This window comes from Leopardus geoffroyi, chromosome E3 (assembly GCF_018350155.1).
Source record: "Leopardus geoffroyi isolate Oge1 chromosome E3, O.geoffroyi_Oge1_pat1.0, whole genome shotgun sequence".
Lineage (NCBI taxonomy): Eukaryota > Metazoa > Chordata > Mammalia > Carnivora > Felidae > Leopardus > Leopardus geoffroyi.
Genome location: NC_059340.1, coordinates 15,893,175 through 15,917,952, shown reverse-complemented (window position 1 = coordinate 15,917,952; position 24,778 = coordinate 15,893,175). Strand labels below are relative to the sequence as shown.

The following is a 24,778-nucleotide window of genomic DNA, read 5'->3' as shown; positions in this document are numbered from 1 at the left end:
ATTTCTGTCAAGACTAGACTATGGCTGGGGTTGGAATAATGTCCTGGAAGAACTGGTAAGCTCTGAGCTCCCTTCTGATCCAGACATTCTTCATCTCTTACCTTTCTTATGCTTATTTGTCAGCTTAACTTGGTGGAAATTGGCACACAGACCTTGTTGATTATTTCAGTAACATCGCTTTCTGTAAATTCACTGGGACGTGAGCTCATCTGGGAAGCTGAAGAAGCAGTCGTCTTTTCCTCACGCTCCTGGTTCGCTGCACAGGCCCTGGGGCCTGAGGGCTGCCAGGCTAGTCCTACAGAAGTGCCGTCTGCACCCAGCAACTCCGGCTGTGGTGTGAGCGTGGAAGCAAGTTTCGCAAGAGTCCGTACACAGTTAAGTTTGTGAGAACAGCCTAACACATAAGAATTTCAGATGCTTTCCAGCAATACAGATCATCGCATTTATGGATGGCCACTTTTAAGACAACTCTTTACTCCCACACTACGAAAGCTTTTATTTGCACCTCTGACATTCCCTTCTGGTAAATTAGTACAAAATCTGGGCCAGAAACTTCCCAGTCGGCCATGCACAGTCCAGGACTGCTGTGGAAGTCGCCCCTTACTTGTGGAGGAGGGGCTGCTATCTGCTCTTGTCAGCAGAGGTGGTTCTTGCTTTAAAGAGTAAATGGGCTGTTTTCCAAACACTGTGACTTCACAGCTGACCAGGGATACCTGGTTTCATTGGCAAGTTTCCAGTATCTCTCTCGCAAAAGGAACGCTGCCCCTTTTGGTTGTCTCTGGCGCGTGAAGATCCCCTTTTTATTCCCCATTACTCTCTGCGGTGCTAAAAACAAGGCAAAAAGGTATTTCAGATGACTTCTGATGGGCCAAACGGGAACCAACCTAGAGACAAGCTGGGCACGAAACAGAAATGTCCTTTTCTATAAAACTTAGGATTGCTTGGTCTGAAGTGGCCACTTAATGTAAGGCTAAAGATTTAACCTGCTGCTCCCCCAAACAGCTCAGCTCCCTGGTATATTTTTGTTGTTGTTGTTGTTGTCTCTTAGAGGAAAATCTAAAATTATTTTTCTTTTATCTGCAAAATAAGGTTTGAAACATGAGCACCCAGCTGCCCGGTAATGAGAGTGGGGACTGAGACAGAGTTACCCTGAGAAAGGCCTGGGCTTTTCTAAAGAGATGGCTCTCCTAGTGGGAGCTGGGGTCCTGACCAGGCAAGGGTGCCTCGGTGGGATCTACCAGATTTCAAAGCTCTCTCAGGCAGACTTCCGGCTGGGTTCCAACTGCCAGTGGCTGGTCAGCTGCTCTGCAGCAGCTGAAGCTGGGAAGGAGGCGAAGCGGGCCACAGGCTCCCAGCACACCTTCTCTCCACCTCAGGTGTAACCACAGCTTCCGTTGAACGAGAAGGTCTTTCCACGAGAAGCAAATGCCAGGCACTGCGCCAAGCACTTTATCACATGAATTCCTACATTGACCCGCAGGGGGCTCATCCCCACTTACAGGCTTGTGACAGGGTCAGATCATCTGTCCACAGTCACACAGCTAATTTCTTACTACACAGAGCCAGCGCATCCATTCACGGAACCAGACTTCAGGAGCCGTCGATCTCACTTGCCAGAGAGAGGCTTGAGTTCTTGTTCCTTTTACCCTACCTTCCTCTTTCCATTCTAATTTTTCATTAAACTTTCGCCTTCCAAAGACTTGTCTTTCCCTGTGAATAACAGGTTGTAAATCCCACTACTAGCAAATCCTTCCTTACCTCCCCAAATCGCTATGCTAAGTTTATGGGATATCAAGAAACCAGTAACACCTACAGGTATAGAAAGAAATGGGATCCACGATGAATGGCACTGAAGTGGCCCTCACGTCTCCCCGCTTGAGAAAGAATGCAGACGGTATTCTCGCCGAAGACTTTCAGACCCTCCCACATTCCAAACACTTCGACACTTGCATTTGGTAAACCTGCCTTCTACAAGTGAACGATGTAAAACACACCAAAATATACTAAGTTTCCCAGGCTTTGTACCGTACTCTGGAATAATAAGTGTATCCCACACGTGAATCCAACGCTAGGTCCACTTTTTCCACACTGTTGTGAAACAGACAGAGGCAAGTTGGTCATTTTTGCCTCAAGATAATACATCCTCCGTTTGCTTTTTTACCATGAAATGATCTGGGAAGCAGGCAAGTGATTGCTGCTTGCCAAACTAGGAAATCCTCACGTAGCTTACACCGATTAGAGCTTTCCCCCTCGTTTCCACTGCTCTTACAAACAAATGTCCTGAACTAAAAGGCCAACCTGAAAAAATGAGGAACAGTACACTCCGCAAACCCAACTGCCACTTACACTGGTTAGTCATAAAATCGGCAAAGTTCCAGATGAGCTCTCCAACCACGTATTCTTTGCGTTTTTGATCCAGAACCAAATGATACTGCTCCAGCAGACCTTTCTGGTATTCCTCGCTGAACATCAGAGGTGGGTCCTGGAATTCAAGGCAAAGAGGGAAGTTAAGAGGCAGAACCGGCAGAATCGTAAATGGTAGATAAAAATAAAGATCCATGTGACGTGACCAAAATACCCGTCTCCACGGTGGGCTGCAGTGACTGCAGGACTCGGGCGCGGGTGGAGATACAGCCAGGCTGTGGCGTAGCCCAGAGTAAAGAAAAGGGATTGTTTAAGGAACCTTAATTAGGAACTGCTTTATTTCTAAGCAGAGTTTGATATTTTATCTTCCATCTCTATTCACCTGTGCAGCCTGAAAGCTGAGCTACACTGGAAGCAAAAATGAGTCTTCAGATAATAAATTTAAAACTCACATTTTAAGTAGCTGCCAGCTGACGATTTGAGAAATAGTGTGACTCATTTGAACTCAACTCGCATTCCTCTGTATCTGGTCTGGGTGAGCAGCTGCCACTTAGCACATCCATCCACTCGACAAATAATCACTTAGTATGGATGGAGGCTCTGGTGATGAAGTGACAAGCAAGAAAGGCGAGTGTCCCTGCCCCTGCAGGCTTTATACTCCGACAAGAAAGACCCAAGGTGTTGGCGTAATGAGGGTAAACGGGGGTGACTGGCAGAGTGCAAAGCCAGAGCCAGAGCCAGGGGGTGGTTAGCGGTGGGGCTGAGAAGGGCCAGGCAAAGCTCCCTTGAGGAGACGTCAAGGACCTGACAGGTGAGAAGGGTCCTGACGAACAAAGGCAGAGGCCACATCTGTGGACTCATTCAGTACCTGATGAAGAGCGCCTGTGTGCTGTGTACTAAGATATAATGACCTTTTAGAGGTTCTTGGGACGGTCTCAGTTTTCATCCCATGGCAATCTGAGGGGCACTCAAATCTTAAACGTTCAAGGATAGAGCTTTTCAGTCACTTTACAAGAGAACAAAGCCCTGTAGGCCTTGGCTTTCTTTTCCAAAGAGAAGGATAGAAATGCTATCGAGGACACACTGGTAATGTAACGGTACAACTGAGCCAGGTTTTGTTCCAGTTCCAAAGTTGTATATGTAGATGTTCTTACTTTGTCTTAATGGAAACAACCCATTAGACAACCACATTGTCTAATTCTTAAAACCGAATTAAACTAAGTCAACTCAGTCATAACTAGTCATATTTCAAGTCCTCAAGAGTCACATGTGGCTGGTGGCTACCCTCTTGGACAATGCAGAAACATTCCATCACTGCAAAGGGTCCTATCAGCACTAGATCTAGACTGAGTTTCTTAAACATTCAGAGTTGGTTACCTTTTCAAAAACGGAGAACTGATGTACATATACGTTGTCTTCATAAGCTATTTTCCCTTACTTTACCAGTTTGTAAAGTGGCATTCTGTGTAAGCAAGATGAATTTAAGGGTATGAACAGAATAATATAGCACATAGAGGTAGCTGTTCAACATACCAAGGATAAGCATATTAAGAAAGGTGTGTCGGGCACCTGGATGGCTCAGTTAAGCATCCAACTTCAGCTCAGGTCATGATCCCGTGGTTTATGGGTTTGAGCCCTGTGTTGGGCTCTGTGCTAACAGCTCGTAGCCTGGAGCCTGCTTCAGAGTCTGTGTCTTCCTCTCTCTCTCTCTCTCTCTCTCTCTCTCTCTCTGTCCCTCCCCGACTCACACTCTGTCTCTGTCTCTCTCAAAAATAAACATTACAAAAAAATTTTTTTAAAAATGTGTCAACAAGGAATGTGGTACTTGTGACAGTTGAGTGTAAGAAAGCTGGGTAGGGATGAGGGGCTGGCTGTGCTTCAAGAACCCACATGAAAAAATCCCCAAGATAAAGCATCATATCTTTGGGAAGGAAATGAATAAAAAAGAGAGAGAGAGAGAGAGAGAGAGAGAGAGAGAAAAGCTAGTGATTAGATCTTCCTCGGGGACGCCTGGGTGGCTCAGTTGGCCGAGCATCTGACTTCAGCTCAGGTCATGATCTCATAGTTCGTGAGTTCAAGTCCTGCATCAGGCTCTCTGCTGTCAGTGCAGAGCCTGCTTCAGATCCTTTGTCTCTCTCTCTCTCTCTCTCTCAAAAATAAAAAATAAACAGAAAACAAAAACAAAAACAAAAAACCTTGCTCCAAGATTTCATTCATTTCCTTAACAATTATTATTTAGCACCCACTGAGGGCCGGACACTGCTGAGGGCTTGGGAAGCACTGATACATAGGATTCAGTCTCTCTCTTGGAGCCCACAGTCTGGTCAGGGAGGGGGCCAAAGAGATAATGATGACACCCAGTGAGAAACGCTGACACAAAGACCAGGCAGAAGGAGCAGTTTCCTCTGCCTAGGGCAGGCGGGGTAAACCTCACCAAAGAGGGGACGTCTGAGCTGAGATGCGAACAGAGTAAGAATCCCGTAGTCAGTGAATGTGGTGCTAACGTGGGCATTCCAGGCAGAAGGAACAGCCCACACCAGAGCAGGAGCCAACAAGCACAGTGAAAACAGCCCAGGAGTGAAAGCAGAGGACGACGACCTGGGAGAGGGCAGAGAGCAAAGGACGTTGACTGCCCCGGCCAGGGACTGGGGCTTTAGCGTGGGGGTCAGGGGAAGCCAATGACAAGGCTCCCAAGATTCGGATTCGCTCAGGAGACCACTCGGGCAGCTAGGGGAGGCTCTTTGGAAACAAGGCCAGTAAGGAGGACCAAGCAAGCGAGGCGGAGGCCCGAGTCCGGCAGCCGCGAGTGTGGAGGACAGGCTGGTGTGAGCCAGCACTGCATGGAGATCATCAGGACAAGTGACGGGTGGGAGAGGAGCACATTTCCAGCTTGGGGAAGTGTCCGAGAGTGTAAAATAAACGATGTTCTACACCACTTACCTGGTGAAACCCTGCGATGGTGTCTGCTCCGTACTCGCTCTGGATTATTGGTTTCTGATAGGTCCTATACCAGTTCTCAAACTGGGTCGCCAGCTGCAGCTGAATCACCTCCATGTGACCATAGTCATGATACCAAGAGTAGTAACTATTCACACAGATGACGTCCACATACGGCGCCTAGGATGAGAGCATTAAACTTGTTCACGAACCCAAAGACTGTAAGAGCATTAGGGCTCACAAACTCAGGGGGCTCTTCCGGCACAGGAGGCAAAAGGGGGCTGCAGAGAATGATCTAGGTGCTCCCACGTGTAGCAGACATAGAAGTGACCTGAATAAGGCAAGTCTATAATCCTGCGCTGACGCTCTTGACCTGGCTGTAGCTGAGCTCTGGAGAGACTGAGCGGTAGAGCAGATGCCCCATGAGCTGGCCACGGTGCCAGCCCGGGGCGGTGGCGCTCCTGTCACTGGGCTTCCCTTACCTGGGAAATGTTCCCAACTGAAGGACAGAGGCGGTTTTTTTCCCCACAAAGGTCTTGGTGAACCATGTCGTTCGTGAGCTGGTGCTGGGGCCACAGAGTGGCCGAAAACTTCCCTCCTAGGAGGGCAGCGGCAATGATGGGCGGGACCCCTCATGTCTACACAGTGCGGTGCTCAGGACTGAGTGGCAAGGGCTAGGCCAGCCAACTGTCCGGCCTCTCCTATCACCAGAACACAAGCCAGTCTCGAAAGCCTGCACTGGGGCTGACGTGGTCCGACCTTCCCAAGCAACCGAGCCCCTTTCCAAACTGTGGCTGACAGCAGCGGGCAGAAAGAGGGAGCTGGGGAAGTGCCCGCGGGTGGACACTTGCACACGGATCACACATCCCACCAGGTGAGCCTGGCAACCCTCTGTGGCCCAGGCACTGGCTGCCCCATCCACACAGAAGACGAGAACGAGGATATGCCACTTGGGCTCTGAGGACATCCGTGCCCGCCTGTGCCATGCTGGTGTTTGGGCACAGTCTTTATGCTTCTTTGAAGGGGCTGTTCTCAAAAGATGGCAAGGGAAACACCAGGGCTACGAGCCTTTGGTCGCTCATGTTAAAAGGAGTGTTCCCAGTTCATTTTGTACATTGCGTTCTCTCCTCCATTCTTTCTGCAGATGTTTTCTCTTTCTGTAGTGCTTTCCTTTTAAGGGCTGGCCTTCAGTTCTCTGGTGAAGACACATTCTCTTGCTGCCATGTTCTACCTACAGTCTCAGTGTAACCCTGCGCATAGTTTCCGAGGGGCTGCTGCGCCAGGGGGTGGGGAGGGATGCGTGTGGTCCAGCCAGCCAAGTGAGCCTGTCTGACCCTTCGATTCCAGTCAGGGGTTCCCTTCTTAAAAACTCAGATTGCCAGCCTGGACTTATTAGATCAGCATCTAGGCATCTGTACTTTCAAAGAGCTTCTCTGAGTGGTTCTGACAACCAGCTGGGTTTGAGAAACACTGGACAGTGACAACTTTAAGCTCCCTTAAACCTGTGCCACTTTAAAAGCATACTAAACCGCGGAGCATCAAACCCTGACTCTGACCTGAGAACGCACGAAACCTCCCTGTGCCCAGCCTCCTTGAACTGAGAAGCCATACTGCTGGGCAAACAAGCAGCTAGTTATCTTTAACCTGAAGACCATCCAGGGACGCGTCTGGACTGGCTGCTCAGGGCTCCTCCTAGCAGCCTGTGTTAGCAAGGATCAGAGCAAGGCGAGAGGACAGGCAGGGAAGAGAAGTGGCACAGAGACCCCCAGGCTCACCCCCAGGTCTGCTTCATAGTTGGAGTTGGTCACAAAGGTCACGGGCCGGGAGGGATCCAAGGCTTTGGTGTGAGCAATCAGCGTCCTGTCCACAGAGGGCAGAAGACACAGGCTCATCAGTCTGGGAAGGGCCCTCATACAGCCGTCTTTCTTTCTCTCTCTCTCCACCCTGTCTCGCAGCCAAAAACTAAAGACAAAACCCTTCCTCCCCCCCGACCTTGAAGACTCCTTTCGGTAGGCAAACACGGTCTTCTAGCCTTAGATCACGTTCCTTGGCCTCTTTCCTTCTCGCTCCCCAAATCCCACCCCCACAGAGGGAAGGCCACCCTCACAGCTGGGGTCCTTGGGCTGGGCTGGGCTGGGCTGGGAGCTGCCGGAATCTCGGAAAAACCTCTTGAAAACAGGGAACGGGTGGGGCGTGGACCAACGTGGACGTTAATTTAACAAGTGAGTAGAGGATGTGTGCGAGGAGGCGGGCTGTGTGTGCACTGGGCGCTCACTGGAGACTGGAACAGGAGCAGTGGGACCAGACATTTGCACGGGGAAACGCTATGCTGCCATTACGAGTGGAAGGCACAGGGCTCTGGGAGACAATAGCAGGGCACTTAACTGACACTGGAGAGTCACCCCCACACTCAGAAGAAACAGCATTTCGTGTCATTCACCAAGGAGGAGCTGCGGAAAGAGGCTCCCAACAGAGGGCCCAGCCTGCGCTCGGGGCTCAGCCTGGGGACCCGTCACAGGCCACCTCAGCACAGGTCACTCCGTTCACTGGTCAAGCTTGCTCCTCTGCTCCCCGTCCCCACAGCTGGCTTCCTTCTCCATGACACCCTTCCCACCCTGCTCTCCTCATACGAGGGCTGCGGTTCCTCAAGCCAGAACAGCACCCTTCACCTCGAGTCCCAGAGCCACACTCTGAAACAACCTGTGTGCCTCCGGGAAGCTTTGAAGCCTCGCTGAGCTCCTGATGCCCAGGCAGCTCCAGCCATTCCCTGGCCACCTCCCTACTGCACCAACGATCATGCATCACCTTCTCTCCACCTCCCAGAAAAGCTTGCAGGCACCCATTCTCGGACACCTGCGCTTTCTGCCCCACAACAAACTTCTGTCTCCCCAGCCCTGGCTCACACAGGCCTGTGCCCCAAGGCACAAGGCTGCACGACCAGAGTTTTGCCCAGTGGGCCTCCTGCTCAGAGCCCCGCATCTTGTACCCACGGCTCAGCTCACAGTACTCTACGACACTGAATGGCCTCTGCTGCCTCTATAGCCAAGCGAAGTGATCCCCCTCTGTGGGCCAAGTTACAACTGTATGATTGTAAGAAAGACAAGGAACCAAGGACCACCCCCACCCTGAGGTAGTAGGCCCTCCCACCGCTGGAAACCACCCGTAGGCGTGGTTTCTGTCCACTGCAATGCCAGGGTGGGGGGAGCTACTGGCATTTAGTGAATGGGACTGTGAACAAAAGATGGGCTGATCCTGTCTAATAATGTAACTTAAAACAGTCAGAACATGCATGTCATTGAAAAACCTGTGTATAATTATGTGCCTACATAATCCAGTTTCATAAAGCCACTTTACAGAGATGAACCCAAAGCATCACCAAGTGGTTTTTGCAGGTGTAACATGCACTAAATTTCCCAGGAATGGAGATAACATAAAAATTGAGAGAAAACTATACTTGGTTTGGCTTGGAACTTTACCTAGAGTGAGTCACCACTTCATAAATGCACAGCAGTGAAGGAAACACCGCCGGTGGCATCAGTCACCAAAACGATGCCCCCACTGTCAGCATCTGTAGCTGCGTTCTCAGGCGGTTCCACATCTAAGTGCAAGCGTCTGACCCCTTCACTGGCTCTTCTGGGGAGTTGGCTCATGCACTCACGTGTAATTATATAAATGACCCTCCTCTATATCATAGTTGGGCCAGGCCACCGTTCTTTTCATAACCTGAAGTTATGTCTCTAAGTCACTCTGTGCAGAAGTTAACTCCAAGGGTGCCCAGGGTGGCTCAGTCGGTTAAGCATGTGACTCTTGGTGTCAGCTTAGGTCATGATCTCACGGTTTGTGAGTTCAAGCCCCCTGTCAGGCTCCGTGGTGACAGTGCAGAGCTTGCTTGGGATTCTCTCTCTCTCCCTCTCTCCGTCCCTCCCCCACTTGCACATGCTCTCTTAAAATAAATAAACTTAAAAAAAAAAAAAAAGTTAACCCTAGATTTCATTTCAGATGTGAAAAAGGGACACCGGGGCTCAGTGGGTTGAAATCACAAGTGGTGGGTGTGTACTTGGTGCCCTGCAGTGACCATGTACGGAGGCACCCCCACCTGGGCTGGGAGTGGACGCTGCCTCTCATAGCACATGCCTGTCCCAGAGCCAACCTCAGCGCTGCCACCCAAGGCTGACCCAGACCAAAGGGCTGAGGTCTCACCCCTGACCCCACCCAGGGCAGAGGGAGCACTCACTTGAAGTAGTAACCGGCAGGTTTCAGGAAGGAAGCGGGCTCATTGGCCACAGACCACATCACAACAGCCGGGTGATTCTTGTCCCTGCGCACCAGCTCCTCCATCACCTCCAGGTGGTGCTGCAGAGACACGTTGCTGTAGCTCTCGCTGTGGCAGAGGGAGGAAAAGGAGCCGTCAGCGCCTGCGCCCCCGGCAGGCTGAGCAGGGAGGGCGGCGGGCACTCACACCAGCACGATGCCCACACCGGGACTCTCGTCGATGACCACGATCCCATAGCGGTCACAGAGCTGCATCACCTCCTCCGCATAGGGGTAGTGGCTGGTGCGGAAGGCGTTGGCCCCGAGCCAGCGAAGCAAATTGAAGTCCTTCACCAGCAGTGGCCAGTCAAAGCCCTTCCCTCGGATCTAGGGGAGAGCACAGTCGAGTGATCCTCCCTCCCCTGTCCCAGATGCACTTCCGTCTGGAGCCAGGCCCCGGAAGGGTCACCCCATTAGCCCTCAATCTAGCACAAGGACAGGCCCCATCAGGCCCCATCCGGCAACTGTTTCAAGCAGTTTGCTTCACTGCTCTGAGTCACCCTCAATTGCTTCAGGGGTCACGCGGAAGGCAGTGGTGAGCAACAACTGTCACAGGAACCCAGAAGCCACGACTCACATCTGCATCCTCATGCTTGTTGACCCCGTGGAAATAGAAAGGTTTCCCATTGATGAGGAACTGGTGCTCTGTGACAGCCACCGTGCGAATCCCCACGGGGAGAGTGTAGAAGTCAGACACAGACCCAGCTGCCGTCTGCGCGGTCAACCTCACCTGTGAAAGCCGAGCACCAGTGTGAGGCATCCGTGCTGGCCTGAGCCCCGCACAGCCCACCCTCCAGTGGGAAGGCCCCTCGTGAACCACAACGGCCAACGTCTGGGGCTGCACGCAGAGAAATGCAGAAATTCCCAGCTTCTGCCATTAATAAGGAGGAACACTCACCCTGCCCCTGGTGCCTGCTCTTCAAAACTGGGCCTCCCTACCAAGCGGTGAGAAAATCAGACCGGAAGCTCAGAGGACCACGTGTACCTGACTACCTGTCCTGCACCCCCTTGGAAGCCAAGGCTGCTGGGTGGGGGCAAAAGACCTCGTTACCTCCAATGAGTACAGGTAGGCAGGGTGCTCATGCATCAGGTATGGCCACCAGAGGTGGGCATTGGGCACCTGCAGCTGGCCCCGACCCCCTGTCCCCTGGGCCACGACTTTGCCTTCCGCATCCAGAAGACGCACTTCCAGTTGAAAGTGTTCACCGCCTTCAACAAAAATCTGGTAATCCACCAGCCCTGCAAGAGACAAGGAAGATCAGACCAAAAAGGGAGGGACACGATCTAGGTCACACAGAGAGCCTCCTGCAGCCACCACTCTGAGGAGTCCTCAGCCAACAACCATTTATTTCTGGAGCCCAACCTGCAGTGAGGGGAGATGAGGCGAGGGCAGCACAGTGGGAAGGGACACAGATTCTCATGAATCCTAAGCAATTCACCCTGAGCTATGATTTTACACAAGCCCCACTTCTCCTTGGGCTTCGTTCCCTCACAAAATGAGGTCAGACCAGATGAATGATTTCTGCTGCCCGTGCCAGTTCAGACAGGCTGGATTTCAGCTCTTTTTGGGCGGATGGGAACCCCGAGGGGGAAGAGATGCTGGCAGAGGCTTTCTCCTGGAGCATCTTTCCAAACAGGGAGCAGAGCCACTTGGGGCCTGGCTGAGGGAAGTTCCTGCAGGGAGCCCTTACCAGTGTCTTGGTCCACGCTGGTGCTGACGGTGATGTCATCGATGTAGGTGGTAGGTGTGGTGTAGAGGAGCACGGGCCGATGCAGCCCCGCGTAGTTGAAGAAGTCAAAGTTTATGTTCTGGACAAAGTAACCCTTGGGATACCTAGGATGGGAGAACAATGGCCAACTTGGACCTTGCTCTGATACTCTGACCTCAGCTCACATGTCTCCCTGGCCTCCCAGAGTCAGGGCCTCACCTCTGCTAGGGCCACCCTGCCCCTAGTGGGAAGACCAGTTGGCAGGGTGGGGAGTGGGGTGGAGGGGGGAGCAGGGTGCCGCTCACTTGGAGGTATCCGTCTGGTAGAGGATGGTCCCTGGCGGCAGAGTGTGGGGGGTGAGCGTGTTGTTGATGGCAATGGTAATGCGGCAAGAGGCCAGGGGCCCACTCTGTACCAGCTTGCTGATGTCAGCCTCGAAGGGGAGATGGCCCCCCTCATGCTCTGCCACGTGGACCCCATTCACCCACTGCAGAGAGATACGGGGAGGGAACAGCAAGTCAGGGCGGCTATCGCAGGCACTCCCTCACACAGAAGTGTCGTATGTGGGGGCTCAGGGCCCCACCAGCCGCCCCCTGCCTCAGGAATGGAGGAATGAAGCTCCAGCTGAACAGATCAGGCAACCTTCCCCCAACCCAGGGCACCAACCCCAGTGTGGGACATGGGTGTACCCCCCCCAGTCCACCCCAGGAGGCAGGCTGTCAGGTGACCCCTGGGAACCACACACCCCAAGGCAGCCCCAGGCTGCTCAGCAACTGCACCTGACCACTCGCCCTGACCGATGCTTGTTGTACTCACCACAATGGCATAGTAGTGGGCGCTGCCAATCCTCAGCACCACTCTGGTGCCCAGGTCCTGAGTCCATCGCTGGGGCAGGGTCGCCTCCCGCTCGTACCACACCCAGCCAACAAAGCTGCGCAGCTGCCTATCCTGGCCCACGTCATTGAAGCTGGAGGGAACCGGCATGTCCAGGGTGGGGCCCGACTGAGGAAAGAAGGGCTGGGATCAGGTCCGGACCACCTAGGAATCGAGGACCAGGACCCAGGCAACCCCCTTCCCCAGGGGCCACGTCCCCCAGCCACCTGGCCTGCAGGAAGAAGGCTGGGTAAGATGACTTCCCCTGGGCCCCGGGATTCCAGGCCACCCCACCATTCTTATTCTTTGCCAGCAACTGACTGATGCCGTTTATGGAGCTCATTTAATTCGCACAACTCCACGAAGCAGACAGCGGTCACTCAGTCACTCGATCAACGGTGTGCAGTGAATACCTACAATGCTGTTCCGGGTGCTAGGAATAAAACCGTGAGCAAGGCTTCCGCTGTCAGGTGATCGGCTCTATGAAGAGAGTGTGGAGGGTGGCAGGGATGGTCAGGGAAGGCCTTTGGGGGCCCATGGGATACTGCCTTCTGACAACCTGGCAGAACTGGGTGAGCCTGAGCCTGACAGGGCATCCCCTGAACATCTCCAGTAGAAGGCTAGACACCAGCAGGACAGCTCGGTGAGCCTGGAAGCAGCCTGGGGAAGACCTTCCTGACGTCCTGTCTGTGGGATTTCCTCTGTCCCTCACAGCTGTATCCCAGGGTCTGGCACAGCCCTGCATGTAAGAGACTCAAAAAACGTTGGCTGAATGGATGCATAACTTGGTAAGAGATCCTCCTGCTAGCATGGTTTGTGTCTGGGGCTGGGGGGCAGCCAGCTCCTTCTCAGGGCAGTCTGTGGACAAGGGCGAGCCCAGCCCACAACCCAGGCAGAGGCAAGAGGATCTGTTCAGACCAGACCCTAAGAGGAAGACAACCGACTGCCCCGGGGAGGAAGCTGGTGGGGGCAGGGGCTGCTCTGCTGAGGAAACTGTGAGTGGGGCACAAGCCCGGCACCCAGTTCTTCCTCCCCTGAGGAATGGATGGCAAAGACTGAGAAAAAAGGATCTAGGAGAGAAGAGAGGGCCAGTGGGCACACAGGCCCAGCACCACTTCCCGCCGACACCACCCAAGTCAGAGGGGAGAGCCGGGGAGGAGTCCTTGGCCGGGTGGGTGCCAAGCCCCGTCCTCTCTCTGAACCTCAGAACCCCAGGTCCTTCGCGCCAGCGCAGGGCTGGTGCCAAGACGCCTACACCTCCTGTCCTCCCGCCCCCGAGCTCAGTGCCAGCGCCGCGAGCCTGTCCGGCTCAGCCAGTCTTACCGAACCGGGCTGGAGCAGAGGCCTGCCCCGCCGCCCCCCGGACGTCCGGGCCGGCCCTCCACCCGTTTCCTCCCTCGCAGTCCCTCTCCCCGTCGTCTGATCCCACGCCTCCAAAGCCGTCCAGTTTTAACCTCCTCCTGGCCGACAGCTCCGAGACCTCCGAGGAAGGCTCCCTGCCCACCTCCCCCGCTGGGCCCGCACCTCGCGCAGCGGCGTCCGGTACCACTGCTGCTCGAAGCCCTGGCGCCGGTTCTCGGAGAAGTCGGCGCGGAAGCTCCAGAGGCCGTTCAACTCCTTGCGCTCCCGCGACGGGCTCTCCCGGGGGTAGAGCATCCCGCCCCGCAGCGCCAGCCCGCAGGCCCAAAGCAGCGGGCCGAGCGCCGCCCAGACCGCCGCCGGCCCCCGGAGCATGCTTCGCGCGTGGCAGCTCACAGCCAGCCGCTTACCGCCGGGCTCGGAGCGGCGCTGGAGGCGGACGGGGCGGTGCGCGAAGTCACGTGCCCCACCTGAGGCCTCCCGCGCCATTTTGGTTGAGGGCGAGTGCCCGGTCCGGAGGACCTCTGGGGCCGGAGGGACGCCAATGTCTGCTGGCCACAGGGCCGCGGCGGGGGTGGGGGTGGGCCGGCGGGGAGCCCGAGGTTAGGCCCTCAGGGGAGAGGGACCCCGAGCCTCCAGCCCCTGTCCTGAAAGGCAGAGGTCCCCGGCTCTGCGCCCGCCCCGCCGCCTTGTCCTCCCCGGTCCGACTGCTCCCCCGCCCGGGGCGGTCGGTCCGGGGCTGCGGCCAGAGCGGGACCCAGGGAAACAGCCGGACAGCCCGTGAGCCCAGGCGAAGTCTCTGCGGTGCCTAGTGGCGTGCACCCCGCGGCCGTAGCCTTGACCGTGGGCCTCCACCTACCATCACCTGAGCCCCAAACCTCTAACCAGGGGCTCAGGGCTCCCAACTGGTGTTGTGGGATCGTAAAGATGCAAGGAGAGGGGGCTTATGGCCCCAGTAACCTGGTCTAGATAAAATTGTTTGTACAGTTACCTGATTCTTAAGATTACTATTTTTTTTTACTTTTTGCTGATTTTATACTTAACAAAGCAACCTAATAATGAGCCTTCATACTGCCAACAGAGTCCCCAGAATAGTAAAAATAAAATATATTTTAGGAGCTGACAAGATTTAAAGGGTTTTTTTTCTCACAATATAAAAACAAGAAAAGTAGGATGCAAAAGTACATACAGTATGATCAAAATATTGTATCCGCAGAAATACAGATAGATGTGAAGCATTACTGGTGTTATAGATAATTTCCATTTTGTTTCTCATACTTTTTTGATTTTTTTGAAATTTCCTGCAATGAACATAACATTATTCTTTTAATCAAACCAATAAATGCTTTTTTTAAATCAAACAGGCAGAGGCGCCTGGGTGGCTCAATTAAGCATCAGACTTCAGCTTAGGTTATAATCTAATTTGGTGAATTTGAGCCCTGCATCAGACTCAGCGATGTCAGTGCCAGTGCGGAGACTGCTTGGGATTCTCTCTCTCCCTCTCTCTCTCTGCCCCTCCTCCACGTTCTCTTTCTCAAAATAAATAAATAGGGGCACCTGGGGGGCTCAGCTGGTTAAGTGTGGGACTTTGGCTCAGGTCATGATCTTGTGGTTCATGCATTCCAGCCCCACATCCAGCTCTGTATTGTCCACTCAGAGCCTGGAGCCTGCTTCAGATTCTGTATCTCTCTGTCTCTGCCCCTCCCTTGTTTGTGCTCGCTCTCTCTCAAAAATCAATAAATAGGGCTACCTGGGTGGCTCAGTCAGTTAATTGGTTGACTCCTCATCTGGGCTCAGGTCATGATCTCATAGTTAGTGGGTTCAAGCCCCACATCAGGCTCTGCGCTGACAGTGCGGAGCCTGCTTGGGATTCTCTCTCATTCTCTGTCCTTCCCCAGCTCTCTCTCTCTCTCTCTCAAAATAAATAAATCAATTATAAAACAAATCAATAGATAAACATTTAAAATAAAAAAAACGAATTTTCAAAAATATATTTTTGAAAAAACAGGCAAAAAATAAATAAAGGTCTATTGTCTCCTAAAATTAATAAATTGATTTTTCATTTACCCTTCAGCTTTAATACAAATTGATTTTCTACCGTCTAATGGGGAAGAAGACAGAGAACTAATGAAAGGTGAACCTGAAAAACAGACCCTGGTGGGTAAAGCCCATTGGCCCAGTTCCCTCTCCCCACCCCACCTCCACCCCTAAGTTTTTGGCCTTGTATAAATATATGAGCCTGGAGATGTAAACTGGGAAGTTGTCAGCTTTGAGAATTTATGTGGTCACCAAAGAAATGAAGGCAGGTAGAGAGCAGATCCAAAGATGTATCTGGAGACATCCCAAAATTATGAGTATAGGAATAGGAAAAATGAGCAGGTCCCTATCTCTTTGAGGATAAATCCAAACCCCAAGGCTTGGTTTGTCAACCATCACACCCATTCCTGGCCCTCGATTCCTGCACACACCATGTTGCTGCATGACTCTGTGCCTTCGCTCATGCCCTTCCCTCTGCCTTCATTCTCATTTTTTTGTTTGTTTTTTGTCTTTGTGGGGTTTTTTAAATTTATTTTTGAAAGAGAGAGCAAGACAGAGTGTGAGCAGGGGAGGGGCAGAGAGAGAGACAGAATCTGAAGCAGGCTCCAGGCTCTGAGCTGTCAGCACAGAGCCCAATGTGGGACTCGAACCCACGAACCGTGAGATCATGACCTAAGCTGAAGTTGGACACTTAACTGACTGAGCCACCCAGGCACCCCTCTCATTCTTTAATACTCCATTCAGACAGCTTTATCCTCACACCCCTTTGGTCTCCAAGACTCTCCCTGCGCACACAAACTCACTGTGCAATTCGGCCCGTGGCTCAGCCCCTTCTCCATCCTACTTCTTGTCCCTGTGAGTAGCCTCCCCATCCTGGGGCTCAGTTCTGTGGTCTACTTGACTTTAGTCCTTTCTTTTCCCATCGTTGCTCATATACTGGACCACACTCTAGACTCTTTATTTCTGAAACCCCACTGCCTCTGAGGTTCCAGAACACAATCTCCTCCTACCTTCACCATCCCCATTCACTATAAACTTGCTCCTTTACCCACACTGAAGAGCCATCTCTTCTGCCCGCCCCATTTTTCTGGATCTAGCAGTCCTCATCTCACTTTCTGGAAGCCATTCTTCCACCAATGCTCTGCCTCTTCCTGGGGTCACCTGCCACTCCATAGCTGTTCTTTTGGAGCATCTCTACCTGGCCTTCCCATTTGTCTTCCTCACTTGCTGCCCCCACCCACCTCACCCTCGAAATCTTCTTCTCCCCAGCCCCTAAACCTGATCTGGGAATGAGACCAGCTCCCTCTTTGATGTTCCCAAATACAGGTGCACAAATTCTTTCTACTCTAAGGACTCATTTGCCAGAAGGAGAACGTTAGCCTAACTAACAAATGTAGGCAAGTTACTGAGTTTCAGCTCTCTTGGGCACTGGTTTCTAGTTCCTGCTCTTATTTCTGAGGCTTTCCTCCAAATATTTGTCAGAGAACTTGTCTGAATTGGCCACCAGATGATGTAGCCCCTCAACTGCCAGTGAACAGTTTGGAAATCGAAGTTAATGTTGATTTATTTATTTTGGGGGTGGAGAGAGAAGAGGGGGCAGAGAAAGAGGGAGAGAGAGAGAGAATCCCAAGCAGGCTCTGCACTGCCAGTGCAAAGCCTGACTAGGGGCTTGAACCCATGAACCGTGAGATCATGACCTGAGCCGAAATCAAAAGTCAGACATTTAACTGACTGAGCCAGTTAGTCACCCCCAGAAGATAATTTTAAACAGGAGAAATAAGGGGCAGGGTCTTCTCTGACACACCTAATATAAATTAGCACCCTCTCCAGTCACCTTCTCACGTCTCCCTGATTTATCCCTGACACTGGTCGTAGTCTGAAATGACCTTGCTCCTCTCTCTCTGAATACCTGAGGTAGACTGAAAAACCATTCGTTGACAGCAGCATCCTTCCTTGGGGGGATGGGTTTACTTTCCCACCCCCAGGACCACATATAGCCACATCATGTGCTTTGGCCCAAACTGTCCACACGGATACACATAGCTCTAGTTCACCCATTTTAATTGCTGGAGAAGATTCCACTGTGTGAATACACCACCACTGATTTTGCCCTTTTCCTTTTTTTTTTTTTTTTTTTCAAGGTTTGTTTATTTTGAGAGAGACAGAGACCATGAGCCGGGGAGGGGCAGAGTGAGGAGAGCAGGCTCCTAAGCAGGACCCTGCATTGTCAGTGCAGAGTCCATCCAGGGGTTCGGTCCCACGAACCTCGAGATCATGACCTGAGCAGAAACCAAGAGTTGGACACTTAACCCACTGAGCCACCCAGGCGCCCCTGCCCTTTTCCTATGCAGCAATTAGGCTGTTTCCATTTCGCACTTTCACAACCAACTCCACGCCGTCCATTCCTCAGGCGGTTCTTGATCCTGTGCTCACACGCAAGACTGCCCAGCTGTGTTCTAAGAATAGAGATGTGGCCTGGCGGCCTGGTGGGTCTGCTCATCTTCCCCTTTACTGGGCATCCTGAGGGCCCTCCATGGGGCTGGTACACATGGGTGCTTTCATTTCCTGCTGCCCCACAGAAGGGAAGTGCTTGGCCACCAGTTCTGCCCTTGACCCAGGGCAGGTCCCTGTGGCTCCCTATTCACCACTTCTGCTTGTGTCTGGTTCACAAAGAGGCCTCGCTTACTTTAATCTTGACTAGATTTTTCCGGGTCTGTTTCTTTTTGTGCTTTATTCACCGGTATTTTGTATCTGAAACATGGAGTCATTTTGCTATTTGACTGTAGGTCTGTCTTAAGCTACTTTTCTGGGCATTTCTCCCATCCCTCAGCACACGTCTGCTTATGTACCTGCCTCTTGGGCCCAGAAATACTTTCCCAGGCTTGTCTTGGAGGCTGTAGCACTGTTTGGGCTGATCTCCGGGTCATCTTTCTAAGCGTGGTTCAGATGCCAAGTCTTTTGTTTCCTCTCCCTTTTCCTTCTTCCTGGGATGGCAGCTGTCTCAGCACATTTGTACTCAGGGGACAGCACTAGAGTCCTGGCTGTCTGGCTTTAGCCAGACTGTGACTTTCTGGCAGCTGACCCTCTTCCTTGTCCCATGACTACCATCACATGGTCCCTGACCCCCAAGTGAGAGCCTACAGAGCATCACTGGGGCAAAGGTGAGGTGTGTGTGGGTGCCCACTGGATTCCTATCACTTGATGACAATAACGATAGAAATCCTGTGAGCAGGCATTCTGCTAAGGGATCCTTATGGCTCTGAAAGACTATAAAATGACTATTCTGTCTCTATCACGGATGAGGAAATTAAGGCTCAGAGAGGTAAAATGACTTACTCAAGGTAATACACCCAAAACTACTTTTACCATTGTTGATGGCACATTCACTCCTTTTCCCAAATTACCCTACATCCAAAGGACTTTCTGATGTCTAAGATGGAAAATACTAATGCTTTCCCTTCGTGGTCGAGTGCAGCAACACAAAATGTCCCTGCAAAGATTGTATGGTCACAGCTTTGAATTTAATAAGCAAGTCACAGGATACTCAGCTGATCAGAGCACAAGTCTGAGACTTCCTATTTTGCTCCCCACTAGATAAATTTTATTGCATTTAAACATTATCTCAAATAGGTCCTGGGACTCATTTGGCAACTTCTTGCTTCTGCAGCTGAACGACCTCAGATCTTTTCATCAGTCCACCAATCAGTTCCTTTCTAAGAGACAGATAACATCTAAAATTTTTCTGATAGCCTGTGATTAACTGCTGTAGCTTGCTGAATCAAAGAAGCTGAGTTTGGTACAAGTTCAATGCCAGTAACTTTCTGGGCTTGAGATACTGAACAAGTAATACCGGGCCTCACTTACCCAGCAGATTGATTTTTTTCATTCACGAAAAATCAGATTTCAACAAGAGACCCACGCTCCTGAATACAGATATAAATGGGGGAAGTGAGCACACACAGAACTCCTCCTAATGGAAACCCAGTGGAACACCCTTGATCATGTGCTATATTTGACTACAGACTGTGTGAACTGTCACCAGTTTCTCTTTGTCAACCCAGAATCTCTTGCTTTTCTTTCCAAGGAGGCTGATTTCTAAAGTGATGAGGTCCCTCCACAGGATTCCTCTGGGCTTTCACAATACCTGGTCTTTCAGAGTGACAACATTTCTGGAATGTGGACAGTCTGGCTAGTGATAAATGGTCCCCATTCTTGCAGTGGATTCAGCAAAGAGAGCTATCAGCACAGAGTCCAGCGTGGAGCTTGATCTCATGAACCGTGAGATCATGACCTGAGCTGAAATCAAGAGTCGGATGCTTAACTGAACCACCCATTCACCCCCTGATGTTTATTTTTTTTAACAGTTTTATTGAAATAGAATTCAAACACCACATAATTCATTCATTTACAGTATACAATGCAATAATTTTTAGTATATTCACAGATGTGTGTGACCATCATTGCAATCAAGTTGGGAACATTTTCATCACCTCAAAAGGAAACTCTGTGCTCTTTGCTTTCTATCCTTCTATCCCTCCCATCCAGTCCTAAGCAACCGTTAATCTATTTTTTGTCTAGATTTTGTATAGATTTGTCTATTCCAGATGTTTTATGTAAGTTGAATTATATAATATGTGGTCTTTTGCATCTTTTTTAAAAAAAATACTTATTTATTTTTTAGAGAGAGACAGTGGGTGAGGGGCAGAGAGACAAAGACAGAGGATCTGAAGCAGGTATACCCGGACAACAGAGAGCCCAGTGTGGGGCTTGAACTCACGAACTGTGAGATCATGACCTGAGCCAAAGTCGAATGCTTAACCAACTGAGCCACACAGGCACCCCTGGGCTTTTGCCTCTTAATGTTTGAAAATAAATGTGTCTATATTATAATCCTACTTTGTGAATTGAGAATATGAAACCAGTGTTTTTAGGTCTGTCACTTTATACATTTTTTTCAAGATTAGCAGAACATTACGGAAAATATGGAATCACATTTTCTCCTCCCTTCCCTAAAAAAAATGCCCAGAGGCATTTTTTGTTCTGTTTTGTTTTTTCTTTAAGAGTTCACTCCAGGGGAAACAAAAGGAAGAGGAGGAAAAAATAACAACCCAGGGAGTCAGGAGGTTTTGAACTTGTATTGAAGTTCTCGCTATCCAGGCCCTTGATCTCCAGGCTCTGCCTGCTGTGGGGTCTGAGTTCACCTTTGAGGAGCAAACATCTGGGAGATGGGTCAGGGCTGCCTCCTCTCCCATTTCCAGACTGCAGAGCTGCTCTGCCAATAGGAAGGATGCTTGAGGACATCCCAGAGATGGACTTTCAAAGGGGTAAGAGTAGAGAAAAGAGATGAATGTCCCGTTGTCTGGAGGAGGGAGGATTTATCAGAGCAAGGACTGAAGATGAAGCAGTTGCCAACAGCCCAGGCCAGCTCTCAAGCCTGGCTCGGGGAGTCATCGGGTACTTCAGGGTGCAGAGGGCATTCTTCAAGGTCAGCCACAGGACAGGCATCAGCTAAGGCAGCGAATGAAAGCTCTGCTTGGGTCCTGACCCTGAGGAGGGAGCTTGTCAAACTGATCCACTCCTGATTTCACCTTTAGGGAAGATAACCAGGTCCCTGCTCCCACAACAGTCCCTTTCCTTAGCAAAAATGACAATCCCTAGTCTCAAATATTGGGCAGGAAGCATACAACTCTAAGACATGATCCAGAAGTGAGTGGCTGAACTCACGGAGTTCAGTAGATGCTCTAAGGAGGAGGGTGGCTCTGGAAACCTCGAAATCCAAATTCTACTGGGTAATATCAAATGAGTGGGGGAGGGGGAGTCGTTCTGGCTGAACTGGAGCAGATGGGAAACAGGAAACAAGGCAAACAGGTCCAGTGCCTTGTGGAGACCTGGTTTACAATAAGAAGACAAGAGGGGGAAACACAAAAACAGGCTAACGTGATCATAAGAGGCTTTGAAGTTGTGTGTGGAACAAGAACATAGTGACTGGCTGCCTGCAGCTTGTCTTATTTCCACCTCAGCTGTCTGGGAAAGTGATCTTCAGATTAGAAATGGAAGAATAAGGGCCCCTGGGTGGCTCAATCAATTAAGCATCAGATTTCTGGTCTTGGCTCAGATCATGATCTCATTCATTGTTTTGATTGAGCCCCACATTGGGCTCTGCACTGACAGTGAGGAGCCTGCTTGGTATTCTCTCTCTCTCTCTCTCTCTCTCTCTCTCTCTCTCTCTCTGCCCCTCCCCCACTCACTCTCTTTAAATAAATAAACAAACAAACTTAAAAAAAAAAAAGGAATAGAAGAATAAATGTCAGTAAAGGAATCTGAAAGCCCAGTGTAGTGGATTGAATGTGCCTCTCCCCACTTGAAATTCATGTTCACCCAGAACTTCAGAATGTGACTGTATTAGTTTTCTAGGGTTGGTGTAACACACTATCACTCTAGCAGCTTTCTCGTGGATTCTTTGGGATTTGCTAAATACAGAATCCTGCCATCCATGAACAGACATAGTTTTATCTCTTGCCAGTTTGGAGGTCTTTTATTTCTTTCTCTTGTCTAATTGCACTGGCTACAATATTGAATAGCAGCAGTAAAAGCAGGCATCCTTGTCTTGTTCCTTATCTTAAGGGAAAGGCTTTCAGTCTGTGAATATGATGTTTACTGTGGGTTTTTCACAAATGCCCTTTATCTAGAAAATAATCAACATTAAATTTTTTTTGTCCATAATGAGATATTGTATATGCAGAACGCCCTAATTATTAATAAGCCAATGTATTATGATACCGATAAAAAAGATTATCATAATTGTATAAATAAATACATGCCTTTTATTACGTTTAGGAAATTTCCCTTTATTCCTACTTTTGAGTTATTTATTTATTTATTTATAATTTGATTTGAGAGAGAGGGAGTGTGCATGTGTGCACACGTGAGCAGGGGAGGAGCCAAGGGGAAGAGATAGAGACAAAGGGAGAGAGAGAGAGAGAGAGAAAATCTCAAGCAGGCTCCACACTCAGCACAGAGCCTGATGCCAGGCTCAATCCCAGAACCTTGGATCATGACCAGAAATCAAGAGTCGAACACTCAACTGACTGAGCCACCCAGGCGCCCCACCTGAGAGGTGTTGTTTTTTTTTTTTTAATGTTTATTTTTGAGAGAGAGACAGACAGAGTGCAAACAGGGGAGGGCAAAGAGAGAGCGAAACACAATCTGAAGCAGGCTCCAGGCTCTGAGCTGTCAGCACACAGCCCAATGCAGGGCTTGAACCCACAAACCATGAGATCATGACCTGAGCTGAAGTTGGACACTTAACTGACTGAGCCACCCAGGTGTCCCGAGAGTTTCTTTTTTTTTTTAAATCAAAGTATAGTTGACAAAAATATGGAACTCTTCACAAATTTGCATGCCATCCTTGCACAGGGACCATGTTTAGCTTCCCTATATCATTCCAATTTTACTTGTCAAAGCAAACATAATTTTTCTGAGAGTTTTTATCATAAAACAATGTTGGATATTGTCAAATGCCTTTTCTGCTCCAATTAAGATGATCATATGCTTTTGTCTTCATTCTATTAATGTGACGTATCACATTGATTGATTTTCTTATGATGAATCACACCCTTGCATTTCTGGGCTAAATCTTACTTGGTCGTGGTGAATAATTCTCTTAATGTGTTGTTGGATTCAATTTGCTAATATCTTGTCAAGAATCTTTGCATCTATATTCATAAGGGACATTGATCTGTAATCTTCTTTTCTTGTGATGTCTTCATCAGGGTAATGCTGACCTCATGGGGTGAGTTAGGAACTGTCTCCTCCTCTTCAATTTTTTGGAGGAATTTGAGAAAGATTGGTGTTAATTCTTTAAATATTTGGTAGAATTCACCTGTGAAGCCATCTGGTGCTGGACTTTTCATTGTTGGGAGCTTTTTGGTTACTGATTCAATCTTTTGCTATAGGTGTTTTCAGATTTCCCATTTCTTCTTGAGTCACTTCAGGTCATTTGCATGTTTCAAGGAATTTGTCCGTGTCTTCTAGGTTATTTAATTTGTTGGTGCACAACTGTTTATAGTATTCTCTTATAATCCTTTTTATCTCTATAAGCTTAGTAATAATGTTCCCATTTTCACTTCTGATCTTAGTTACTTATATCTTGTTTTTCTGTGTAAGTCTATGCCATGGTCTAAAGATTTGTGTTCCCTCAAAATTCATATGGTAAATCCTAATGCTCAATGTGATGGTATTAGGAGGTGGGGCCTTTGGGGGTGATTAGGTCATGAGGGCAGAGTCTTTATTCATGAGATTAGAGCCCTTATATAAGAGGCTTCAGAAAGCAACCTCACCCCTTCTACCATGCAAGGATACAATGAAAAACCTGTGACCTAGAAGAGGGCCCTCATCTGACCATGCTGGCACCCTGATCTTGAACATCCAATCTTCAGAGCTATGAGAAACAGACTTGTTTTATATAAGCTATCCACTCTGTGGTGTTTTGTTCTAACAACCTGACCAGACTAGGATAGTCTTGCTGAAAGTGTATCAATATTGTCGATCTTTTCAAAGAATCAACTTTTTGCTTCAATGATTTTTCTCCTCAATTTTTTTTGGGGTGACACAATTTAACCCATAGGAATGGCTCTATTTGGACACAGGGTCTTTGCAGATATAATTAGTTAAGATGAGGTCATATTGGATTAGGATGGGCCCTAAATCCAGTGACTAATGTCCTTCTACATTCCCACCAACAGTACCGAAGTGCCTTCAACTTTTCCACATTATTGTCAACACTAGCTATTTTATAGGTTTTGATAGTAGCCATCCTACTGGGTGTGAGGTGATATCCAATTGTAGGGTTTTTTTAATGATTATTTATTTATTTTTGAGAGATAGAGAGGAAGAGCACATGTGCATGGACATGCACACGAGTTGGGGAGGGGCAGAAAGAGAGGGAGAGAGAGAATCCCAAGAAAGTTCAGCACAGAGCCCAACATGGGCTTGATCTCACAAACTGTGAGACATTGACTTGAGCTGAAATCCAGAGTCGGATGCTTAATAGACTGAGCCACCCAAGTGCCCCCCACCTCATTGTAGTTTTGATTTGTATTTCCCTATTGATTAGTGATACTAAACATGTTTTTATGTGCTTATTGGCCATTTGTATATCTTACTTGGATAAATGTCTGTTCAAGGAC

General features: G+C 49.7%; 1 protein-coding gene and 1 non-coding gene across 5 annotated transcripts; both read right to left on the bottom strand.

Annotated features, from left to right (window-relative positions):
• Window positions 1–454: 454 nt before the first annotated feature.
• GUSB (glucuronidase beta) lies at window positions 455–13,989 on the bottom strand. Of its 4 annotated transcripts, none has more exons than XM_045461795.1 (12): window positions 13,719–13,989; window positions 12,138–12,323; window positions 11,627–11,808; window positions 11,304–11,446; window positions 10,664–10,851; window positions 10,190–10,342; window positions 9,761–9,939; window positions 9,536–9,682; window positions 7,077–7,161; window positions 5,305–5,481; window positions 2,347–2,482; window positions 455–825 (listed from the first exon to the last, which is right to left on the bottom strand). In XM_045461795.1, exons 1-12 carry the CDS (start codon window positions 13,926–13,928, stop codon window positions 656–658), a joined length of 1,956 nt encoding a protein of 651 aa, XP_045317751.1. In that variant the 5' UTR covers window positions 13,929–13,989; the 3' UTR covers window positions 455–655. The 4 variants fall into 4 exon arrangements, with proteins under 4 accessions (XP_045317751.1, XP_045317753.1, XP_045317752.1 ...); XM_045461797.1 differs by lacking the exon at window positions 13,719–13,989 and adding an exon at window positions 13,518–13,626; XM_045461796.1 differs by lacking the exons at window positions 11,627–11,808; window positions 13,719–13,989.
• Window positions 13,990–22,961: 8,972 nt separating this feature from the next.
• LOC123589838 lies at window positions 22,962–23,067 on the bottom strand. Its single transcript, XR_006708485.1, has one exon. It is a non-coding gene; the product is annotated as a U6 spliceosomal RNA (small nuclear RNA).
• Window positions 23,068–24,778: the final 1,711 nt, after the last annotated feature.

What these genes read in the sequence shown, in the direction of transcription:
- GUSB (XM_045461795.1), bottom strand. Translation starts at nt 13,928, where the DNA reads ATGCTCCGGGGGCCGGCGGCGGTCTGGGCGGCGCTCGGCCCGCTGCTT. An exon ending in CCCACTACTATGCCATTGTG is followed by an intron (nt 11,809 to 12,137) that starts GTGAGTACAACA and finishes ATCTCTCTGCAG; the next exon opens with TGGGTGAATGGGGTCCACGT. An exon ending in CGATTTTATGACTAACCAGT is followed by an intron (nt 826 to 2,346) that starts GTAAGTGGCAGT and finishes CCTTGTTTTTAG; the next exon opens with CACCGCAGAGAGTAATGGGG.